Source organism: Ziziphus jujuba, chromosome 10, assembly GCF_031755915.1.
Source record: "Ziziphus jujuba cultivar Dongzao chromosome 10, ASM3175591v1".
NCBI lineage: Eukaryota > Viridiplantae > Streptophyta > Magnoliopsida > Rosales > Rhamnaceae > Ziziphus > Ziziphus jujuba.
This window is the reverse complement of record NC_083388.1, coordinates 23401461-23411748: the sequence shown is the minus strand read 5'-3', so window position 1 is coordinate 23411748 and position 10288 is coordinate 23401461. Positions and strand designations below refer to the sequence as shown.

General features: G+C 34.1%; 2 protein-coding genes across 6 annotated transcripts; both read left to right on the top strand.

The window, feature by feature from the left end:
- The first annotated feature begins 629 nt into the window (after positions 1-629).
- On the top strand, positions 630-3081 carry LOC107412258 (uncharacterized). 4 transcript variants are annotated; one of them, XM_048468325.2, is made up of 6 exons: positions 630-914; positions 1744-1856; positions 2182-2234; positions 2492-2547; positions 2671-2700; positions 2784-3081. In XM_048468325.2, the coding sequence occupies exons 1-6, from the start codon at positions 906-908 to the stop codon at positions 2904-2906; spliced, it is 384 nt and encodes a 127-aa protein (XP_048324282.1). In that variant the 5' UTR covers positions 630-905; the 3' UTR covers positions 2907-3081. The 4 variants fall into 4 exon arrangements, with proteins under 4 accessions (XP_048324282.1, XP_015875475.2, XP_015875474.2 ...); XM_016019988.3 differs by having other exon boundaries at positions 651-1301; positions 1755-1856; XM_016019989.3 differs by lacking the exon at positions 2671-2700 and having other exon boundaries at positions 650-1301; positions 1755-1856; positions 2781-3081.
- An 835-nt stretch (positions 3082-3916) lies between these two features.
- On the top strand, positions 3917-9738 carry LOC107412247 (zeta-carotene desaturase, chloroplastic/chromoplastic). 2 transcript variants are annotated; one of them, XM_016019972.4, is made up of 15 exons: positions 3917-4052; positions 4379-4555; positions 5372-5496; positions 5737-5871; positions 6296-6368; positions 6556-6629; positions 6861-6965; positions 7237-7481; positions 7616-7703; positions 7858-7900; positions 7994-8150; positions 8288-8416; positions 8662-8734; positions 9024-9188; positions 9271-9738. In XM_016019972.4, the coding sequence occupies exons 2-15, from the start codon at positions 4390-4392 to the stop codon at positions 9445-9447; spliced, it is 1755 nt and encodes a 584-aa protein (XP_015875458.2). In that variant the 5' UTR covers positions 3917-4052; positions 4379-4389; the 3' UTR covers positions 9448-9738. The 2 variants fall into 2 exon arrangements, with proteins under 2 accessions (XP_015875458.2, XP_024926902.2); XM_025071134.3 differs by having other exon boundaries at positions 4010-4028.
- The last annotated feature ends 550 nt before the right edge of the window (positions 9739-10288 follow it).

The following is a 10288-nucleotide window of genomic DNA, read 5'->3' as shown; positions in this document are numbered from 1 at the left end:
AGAAGATGCAATCATGTTTCATGTATGTTTTGCACACTTTCATGAGTGTGTATATAGCAAGTAGAGGTAGAAAACAGAAATGGGGTAGAGAAGGTCAAAAAGGTGAAAAAAGTTTCAAATTCTAAAATAAGATTGTTGGGCTATTCTTATATTCCATCTTGTTTTTCTTTTATTATCTTGAATGATAAGATAGCTTCTAAATTAAGCTCACTTTTTTTTCTTTTTTTGTTTTTTTTTTTTTCCATCCTTTTTAATTTCTTTTTTTTAACAAGGTGTATTTGGGTCTTTGCCCTTTGGTGTATATATGGTATATAAAGGAAGAATCTAATGAAATTTTTTTTAAGAATAAACAAATTTAAAGAGTTGACCAGAACTACAACACATGTTGATTGAAGAAAAAAGGACAAAAATAAATCCATGGATGGAGTAAAAGCAAAAACTGGGCTTAGTTGGTTATCAATATTGGATGGGTTTGAGTTAGCTTTCCAATACGAACCACTCCAAGAGTCCAAGTCTAGCAGCCCATTTTTATTGCACATGATGAACAATCAATCCAAAACCCGAACCATTAAAATTGGAAATGACAAAAAGAAAAGGGTCTTCAAATTATTTAACACCTGACGTGACCAAGATTTAGGCAGAGATTTGATGGTTCGGATCAAGATACAACGAATATGAACCACGAAAATATTCAATTATATGAATAATTGAGTTTGGATAATTAATATACGTCAGCAAATAACAAAGCATGGTTTCATGTGGGAAAGGACACAGACCTTTGTCAGCTTACCACTATCTAATTGTCGACACTGTCTAAGGTAGTCTTCAACTCCACGTGCTCATGGAACTGGCTGTTGTTTGTTTCTTGTATTAATGCTGCTATAACACACAGAGAGACAGAGAAAATGAAGAAGGTATCGATGTGTGTATAGTGTTCGTGTTTCTTAATTTCTTTGTGCTTTTGATCCTTTTGTTCTTTTTCTTTCGTTTTTCGAATTGTTCTTGTTTTGATCTTGTTGAGAGAGAGAGAGAGAGAGAGAGAGAGAGAGAGAGGGGAAAAAAAAAAAAAAAAAAAAAAGAAGAAGAAGAGAGATGGGTTGGCAGTCTCTGGTAATGGATGCATGGATTAGAGAAGCAGAGGAGGCTTCTAAGTTGGTGGAAGATTTAGAAAACAAATACAAGAACAAAAACCCAGAACAATGGAGACTCAGAGACGCTGGTTTATCCAAGCTTTTGGAGCTTGGAGTGAAGCTTGATCGCCTTGAATCACTCCTGCGCAACCCACCTACAAAACCCGTCTTGTATGTTCTCAGTTTCTTTCTCATCTTCCTCTGTTTTGGGTTATGGATTCCCAATTTCCAAGTATTTTGCTTTGTGTGGCTGATCTCTTGCAATAGTTATTGTATTATGGATGAATTGTTGACTTTGCTCTCTTTGACTGGATGTTTTACTTCTCTTGAATAAGTTTTGTCTTAAACCTCTCTCTCTCCCAATATGATATGAATCAAGAAGTAATTAACTAATGGAGATCCAGAGGATTGAGCTGATAAACATTCAATAATCAAAATGTAGCTAAGAAAATTGGGTAAATTGAAAGTGATTGATAAAATCCTTATATGGATATGCATGATGGATTTTTATTCAGATTTAGAATTAGAGTCAAACTAGTTTGTTCCGACTGTTGCCAAGATTATAATTGAAAGAAAGAATGGAGTAATTATGCAAATTAACATGTTTGTGCAGTTCATTTACAGAACCAAAGAGGATGTGGAATTTCGTTGGAAAATGCTGTCAGATATCCAGATAAGAACAAAAGCACTAGTTCTCAATTTTTCTTCATTACCATCCCCAAGTAGGTATGGTCTATCTTCAGTCCTTGTTCTTCTTAAGGCTTGCTAACCTATATAGCCTGTGATAATTTCAATTTTTGAATTCTGTATTTTTGTGTATAGCTGTTCTATGCAATATTCATTGTGTGGTTTACTTCTGAATCTTTGGTTTTTCCATTAAGTTATCTTTCACAAAAAGCATTGAAAGATAAAAGAGGATTTTTTTTTTTTTAATTTTAAATTTGTCCTTGTTTTGATCTTAAATAATCTTAGATTCATGTCATAAGCTTCCTTTCTAGGATTTATTTATATCTTTAAATTATTAAGTATTTGTATTTGTACTTTAATACAGGCAAGGAAGCTTACCGATCGTAGAAACCAAAACAGATTGCAATGAAGCACTAGGTACAACTTTTATCTCTTGCAAGGCAAGACTCAATTTGGGCAGTGAAATTATGGGTTTGATTAGTTGTTACCAACGTTATCCTGAAGGCATTGGCTAATCAAAGCTTTAGAAATAGTTAGTTACATTGTTGTTTTACATTAGTGTAGTCACATAAAAACAAAAACGACAAGATGCAAAATTAACTGCCTATGAATAGTGATAAAAGAAATATTTTTATTATGTGCATCTTTGTTTTCTCATTGTTGATATTATGCAGATGGTCTGAAGCTTTCATCATCTAAAGAGGATCTAGAGCTTCTCAAACCTCTTATTGTAAGTTCTTCTACTCAACAATATATTATTACCATTCTTGGAATCATACTGCCTCTCATTACTTTTTCAAAGTTTCCACACAATTTGATACTGTTCCATTTTTGTTTTCCTGGTTCATAACAGTCCGAGGATGTAACTTTTGGTCAAGTGGAGGTTAAGTAATCGACATTGTCAAAGTGTTTGCTTTGGTTATATCACATGTCTCTAATTGATTTTATTTTTTTGTTGCCTAGCAGATTAAACCGTCCAATTCTCACACTTCTTGGAAAGCATTTTGGAAGACTTGCGGGACAATTTGCGTGGTTTTGTGGGTGACTGCATTTCTATTTGGCTTACTCTTCCTCTGCATGGCTTTATAAACAATCCCTTTGATTGGCTTAACGATTGCTATAAGACCTGCAAAGCAGCATTTTTGTTCTTCAATTTCATGCTTTTGTTTTGGTCTTTTCTTTGTCATGAAAGTAAATGCCTATTTGAGATGTAAAAGTAACATAAAATTGAAGAAAATGAAGAGGGATATTATATTACACATTATACTCGATTTGCACTTAATATTACCAAAAAAATAAATAAATAAATACTCGATTTGTACTTTGGCAAGGAAATCAGTTTTTGCTATGATAAAAGAGGGGTCCAATTATTAGAGTGAAAAAAAATGTGACAATCGAAAGGGAAATCGTGGGTGATGTATGGTTCTGATTTTATAGGAAGGGAAAGTGTGCATAAGTGAAATGCCATGACTAAAAACAATAAAAAGGAAAAAAATAATAATAATAAAATTAAAAGGGTTATAGAATAGCATGTGTTGTAGGCAGTTCCACGACAGTGCAAGCGGGTCTTAACGTTATCTTTAGGCATTTGAATTTGGAAGTTAGCCCAGAAATGCAGCAAACATTAACAAAGGAAAAGCACATGCTTGGCCAAACTGTTGCCGCTATATAATCAACTAATCTAATCTTTTTGAATTTTGCCCACCATGCAAAAAGAAAATAATACACATAATAGAAGTTGGATTTAACCATTTCAGATCCACTACCAAACTTTTAGGCCTAAATAAAACTAGAATAATCAATTTCCTTTTATCCAATTTAAGTTACTAAATAATGATGTGACAAATTCTATTTGTTAAAAATAAGTTAAAAAAAAAAATACTAGAATCAAATAATAACAAATGAAGTATAGACAATTTGTATGTATTCAAAATTGATAAAGCAATTATATTACAAAAATATATATAATAATAATAATAATAAATTGGGTTTTTATTTTTAAGAATAGTAGTTTTCTTTCACATTATTTAATTAAGAGGATATAGAGTCTTGACTCGACCAAGGGAGATAATAACAACAGAGGTAAACATATTTCCAAATTTCTAATTTTCTAAAAAGCTTATAAAACACAGGAAAAATGGATTGGAAGAGGCAGGGCGTACTCCACTGACCACTCCCTCCCACATTGGACATTTGGTGGCGCATTATATAGTTAGAGGAATCTCCACTTTCTCAGTTACCTTTGTCTTCCTTATTTTTGACGTATAAATAATTACCAAATCTTAAACGGCATTAACCTCCAAAAACCCATTTCTTTTTCGTTTTTGTTATTTCAATTAGCTGACAAATTTCCAATCCCAGCATCTTCTCCACCCAAGATACCTCTTCTTCTTTCTCTCTCTCTCTCTCTCTCTCTCTCTCTATGTCTTCCTGTTAACTCAGTTTATTTCAACTTCTTTTTGTTTACTTGTTGTATACAGCCTGATGTTATATACAGATTAGTCAGAGAGAGAGAGAGAGATAAAAAGAGCTTTGCTTAAAGTTGTTGGTTTTGTGTGCAGCTTCACCATTTATGGCTTCTTGGGTTATATCCCCTGCGGCTTCCATAGCCGGATACCGGAATGAGACTACTGGGTTTTCGCTTTTTCCTCGACGTTCTATGGCTCAGCTTAGGATGCGGAGAAACTTTTCGGTTCGATCCTCTTTGGACACTGATGTTTCTGACATGAGTGTGAATGGTAATTTATCCTTCTTTTCTTATTCTTAGTGTGCTTAGAATTCTATATTTTTCTTTCAACTTTGAATTTCTGCGTTCTCTGATTTCTGGGTACTTCTTCTTCTACTTTTTATTTATTTTTTATTTTTTTATTTTTTGGGTGTGTGAAAATTTCTAATGATATTCACAGATAGGGTCGGTTCAGTGGGTGTTACTTAAAATTGTAAGCTTTTTTCTGTCCTGAAGCTTAGTAGGTGGATAATATTTTCGGAAAAAAGTTTTGTTTTTGGAATTTTCACAAGGAAGTTGCTTCTGAGTGATTATAGTTTGTGTTCACAAGGAAGTTGCTTCTCAGTGATTATAGTTTGTGCACTGAGTCAGACAATTCCTGTTTGCAATGAACTCACTATGATAATCTGAGGTAGATTGAGGAAGCCTCTATCTGACTTCTAGCTAATAGACGAATATATTTTAAAACCTTTGTGAACAAATTTTGTTCTTTATACTTCTGAACTACCAAGGGGCACCTAATAAGTATTATTACTACTTCCGTTTGGGGGTGATTATAGGCAAACAAGCATTTTCTGGATGAGTACTGACTCTTTGGTTAGAACATTCGAATGAGTTGTTGAAATAAATTGAGTTGGAAAGGGCTTGTAGAAATTCTCTAGTTCCAAATCCCATCTTTTATGGTGGAACATATCTTAAATTTTTCAAAGGCTGCATTTTTAAATTTATATTGGCAAAATACTAGATATTCTGACGTTCAGCAATTAAGTGCTTCTCTGAGATACAATTCCTGACTTGAAAGTGCTAAATTGAATGCTTGACATATCAGCTCCAAAAGGTTTGTTTCCGCCTGAACCTGAGCATTATCGTGGGCCCAAGCTGAAAGTGGCTATTATTGGAGCTGGGCTTGCAGGCATGTCAACTGCAGTTGAGCTCTTGGATCAAGGTCATGAGGTTTGTCACTCCTATCTACTTCTCTTAAACACTCATAGTATCTCTTAAGTACATTCTTTTCACAGTCTTCTTTATTATTCCAATATAATTGCGATGTCAATCTTCAATTGACAGTAATTCAAAGTTGAATATTGACTATATCACAGTAAAGACAGCTTATCTTTTTCCTGTAGGTTTCTGTAATTTACTGATTGTTTTGTTGCAAAGACACTACTAACAGTTGCACTTTGGTTTCTGTAGGTGGATATATACGAGTCAAGACAATTCATTGGTGGAAAAGTGGGATCTTTTGTTGATAAACGTGGAAACCACATTGAAATGGGACTCCATGTTTTCTTTGGTTGCTATAATAATCTTTTCCGTCTGTTGAAAAAGGTGAACAAGAAAGTTTCTTGGGGCAGTGATATGCCATTTTGGTGATTACTTTTCTATATCCTTGACAAACATTTATTCTACAAGCAGAAAACATGTGGTGCACTAAAAGAAAGTGTTATTTACTTACTGGAATATCCTTTTCATTACTGGGTGATGCTTTATGAGAACTAATAAAATTTTAGTGGGAGCTTTTCTTAGCCTCAGTCTGTGTTAAAACTGAAAAATATTGAATAAATAAGGGAAATCCTGTTCTGAAGTGGAAAAACTTAACGGTCTTTATTTATATGTTTATCGGATAACAATGAAATGAAAAATTAGGAAAATATCTTTCAAGTATGTATATATCCATCTAATGATGTCTAATGACTGTAAGTTCTTTCTGATGTGTCTCTAATAGTTTTTCTTGGATCTCATTCAACCTTAGGTGGGTGCAGCTAAAAATCTACTAGTGAAGGATCACACTCACACTTTTGTTAACAAAGGAGGTGAAATTGGTGGTATGATCTGGTGCTTGGTCTTGTTAAATATTGCCTTATATTGTTTATTCAAATATTACTCTCTGTGTGTGTGTTTTACCTCTAAATGTACTTTCTCTTTTTCTTGCATTATCTTGTATGGCTTTATCAAATAAGTGATTGGTTTCTTCTAATTGTGCACTGTTTGCTGTTTACTTTTCCAAATCAGAACTCGATTTTCGGTTTCCTATTGGGGCACCATTACATGGGATCAACGCATTTTTGTCTACAAATCAACTCAAGGTAATGTGTATATTTACATTTTAGTTTGCAGTCTACCAAATGAAGTTTAAAATCTGCCTTGACAACATTGGGGGAAAAGTTTGGGGGGAGGGGGGGGAGACAATGCGATGTAGTGATCTATGTTATGTCTTTGAGCTCCTTTGTGAAGCTAAATAAAATAAATGATGAAGCTTTTTACTTCAGACAAGATGACTGTTAATATATTTTCCTTTTACTGTTGGTTTAGAGCAGACTTATGACAAAGCAAGAAATGCTGTGGCTCTTGCATTAAGTCCGGTTGTTAGGGCTCTTGTTGACCCAGATGGAGCTATGAGGCAAATACGAAACTTGGATAGTGTAAGAATGATATCTATTTATATTATTAGTTTTCTTCCATTCTTCATTATGATATTATGTAAGTTGGCTGTTCCCTTTACAAAAAATTTCAAACTTCTTTATCCTCTTCTCTGTTCGTATAAATATCCTTAGGTTTTTGTTGATTTTCAGATATATATGTGTTCTTTTGTGGAGGTTCTCTGTTGATGTGCCTCTTTTTTTGAACAGATGGTATATATCCTTTACTGAGTTTGTATTACTTTTAATTATTTGGATTATTTTTTTCTTACAGATTAGCTTCTCAGATTGGTTCTTGTCCAAAGGTGGGACACGCATGAGCATCCAGAAAATGTGGGATCCTGTTGCCTATGCTCTTGGGTTTATAGACTGTGATAATATCAGTGCCCGTTGCATGCTTACCATATTCTCATTGTTCGCCACTAAGACAGAGGCTTCCTTACTTCGCATGCTCAAGGGTTCCCCAGATGTTTACTTGAGTGGTCCCATCAGAAAGTATATTACTGATAAAGGGGGCAGGTATATTTTGTAGAACACAGCACTATTACAAAGTTGTGATGGTATAGTTGTCTACTATCTATTTTATTTTTTTATCTGCTCTTTCTGAAATAGTTGATTTGTAACCAGTTGACAAGTCTTTTCTTCTGGTACAGGTTTCATCTTAGGTGGGGATGTAGAGAGATACTTTATGATAAATCTGCTGATGGAGAAACCTATGTCACAGGATTGGCAATGTCTAAGGTAACTTACATGTCCAAGTGACTCAGTCATGCTCTTAAAGCATTTTCATATCATGGTTCCCATTCCCCTCCTTCGCTCTTTCCCCAACCACCAATGTTGGGCTTTCTTACCAAGGCATAATGCTTAATTTTTTCTTTTCTTTTAATTTTATTAGGCTACTAACAAGAAAATTGTGAAAGCTGATGCCTATGTTGCAGGTTTGTATCTCTGTCTCTCTTTTAACAATCTTTCCCTTTTCAGGTAACTGACTAATAGTCTTTAAAGTAACAAGTTTTTGGTTTTGATGGCAGCATGTGATGTCCCTGGGATTAAGAGATTACTTCCGCAACAGTGGAGGGAATCAAAGTTTTTTAATAATATATATGAGTTAGTTGGAGTTCCTGTTGTTACAGTTCAACTTAGATACAATGGATGGGTCACAGAGTTGCAGGATCTAGAACGGTCAAGGTGATTTTCTCATCTAACTCAACTAGAAATGTTTTACTAATTACACAATCTGAGATCTGATTACTTCACTTCTTTAACAGTAATTATGGATAGGTTTTACTACACTCCTTTACAGGCCCTTACTTTTTGACTGGTAGGCAATTGAGGCAAGCTGCGGGATTAGACAACCTTCTTTATACTCCAGATGCAGATTTTTCTTGCTTTGCAGACCTAGCACTTTCTTCTCCAGCCGATTATTATATCGAGGGACAAGGCTCACTCCTCCAGTAAGGAAGACATACTTGTTTGTTACTAGTTGTGCATGTACATTCAGGCAAAGCAAACCTACTAATATTATGAATGATCTAATCGAATGATTTATGGGCATTGTGGAAGAAACTATTTAATTAGTAGTTAAAACTAGGTTGTTCATCATCTTTGTTTATCGTATCATCATCTTCTCAAATGTTATATGTGCTACTGTTTTCATGTTGTTCAGCTTTGCAACACCTAAGGTATTGTTATGTTTCAGATGTGTCTTGACACCTGGTGATCCGTACATGCCATTACCAAATGATGAAATCATAGCAAGGGTGGCAAAACAGGTTATTACCTTCTAAAGAAGACCATGTCATTGATATCGATAAGAGAGACAATCTTGCATTGATTTTCCGTGTTCCCTGCCCAAGTCATTTTCATATTTTTAAAATTCAACAAAGGGCAAAAAATTAAAAATTAACTTTAAAGAACACCATATTTTTCTCAGGAAAATGAATAGACTGCAAATTCTTTACATGCTTGATTGTCTCATTTGTATTATCAAGATCCTACATTCCTGGTTTTTTTTTCCTTGTGTCGCCCTCATTCCCAATATTCTGTTTTCTCTTCTTTCAGGTTTTGGCTTTGTTTCCATCATCTCAAGGTTTAGAAGTTACATGGTCATCAGTTGTCAAAATTGGGCAATCTCTATATCGAGAGGGACCCGGTAAAGATCCATTTAGACCTGATCAGAAGACACCAGTGAAAAATTTCTTCCTTGCCGGTTCATATACAAAACAGGTAAAGCTTCACTTGATTGATTATTCTAAACTTGGATGATAGTCATGCAAATTCAGAATGGATGTTTATGTCATACTTGCAGGACTACATAGACAGCATGGAAGGGGCAACATTGTCAGGAAGGCAAGCTTCTGCATATATATGTGATGCCGGGGAAGAGTTGATGGCACTGAGGAAGAAGATCGCAGCAGCCATTGATTCTGAAGAACAAGATGTTAAAGCTTCCAATACTAGCACTGATCAGCTGAGTCTTGTATAAACTATGGCCCTTCTTCAATCTTCATTGGTTTCTGGCTCACTAAACGAGTTAACCAGATTAGGTGGTGATATATAAACTATGGCCCTTCTTCAATCCCTAAATTAATAGTTGTAAAGATTAAAAACCCTTCTGTTAATACAGTCTCCACCATATATAGAACTAGCAATATCATACATAATTTTTTATGCAAAAAGAAAGCCTTTGTTTATTTTATTTGGACCCATGGAAAAGAGTTCTGTCATATATAATAATATAAACAAAAATATATAAATAAAAAAGAAAGTTTATTTATTTGTTCATAATATACAATAATATAGTATAATTTATAATATAAATATATAATTAAAAATGAAAGAAAGAAAGTATTGGGCATATGTCGGCCCAATATTAGGTATTTATACAAAAGCATCCAGGATTCCATTTCAAAGATTAGGCCCAGTATTTGTTACCTATATAAAAGCGTCCAGCAGTTAATTTAAAAAATTAAGCGGTTTTTTCCCTGTCGGATTGGCGATTGATTGTTTTGCATTCCAATGAAGATGGAGAACAAAGAATTCAATAAGTCAATACAAAATTACATTAGGTTTCATGTTGTGTTTTTGAATTGCTTGGGTTATCTAAATTGCTTTTCTCCAATTGGTAATTGCTTTGTTTGCAGCTCATGAATCAGATTTCCTCAAATAATTCTACTTTTGAATCTGTATTCATCTAAATTTCATTTTACATCGGTTTAGAAGTTGTTAGGCATGGTGCGATTGTGAAGTACCAAACTACGATTCAACTGGTCAAAGAAAACGTAAATGAAAAGAAAGCCAAAGAAAGTACAACTAGATGATATATA

Coding starts and splice junctions, on each gene's coding strand:
- LOC107412258 (XM_016019988.3), top strand. CDS start 1,093: ATGGGTTGGCAGTCTCTGGTAATGGATGCATGGATTAGAGAAGCAGAG. Junction 1,857..2,181: donor TCATTACCATCCCCAAGTAG/GTATGGTCTATC, acceptor ACTTTAATACAG/GCAAGGAAGCTTACCGATCG. Junction 2,235..2,491: donor AGATTGCAATGAAGCACTAG/GTACAACTTTTA, acceptor GATATTATGCAG/ATGGTCTGAAGCTTTCATCA.
- LOC107412247 (XM_016019972.4), top strand. CDS start 4,390: ATGGCTTCTTGGGTTATATCCCCTGCGGCTTCCATAGCCGGATACCGG. Junction 4,556..5,371: donor TTCTGACATGAGTGTGAATG/GTAATTTATCCT, acceptor TTGACATATCAG/CTCCAAAAGGTTTGTTTCCG. Junction 8,417..8,661: donor GGACAAGGCTCACTCCTCCA/GTAAGGAAGACA, acceptor GTTATGTTTCAG/ATGTGTCTTGACACCTGGTG.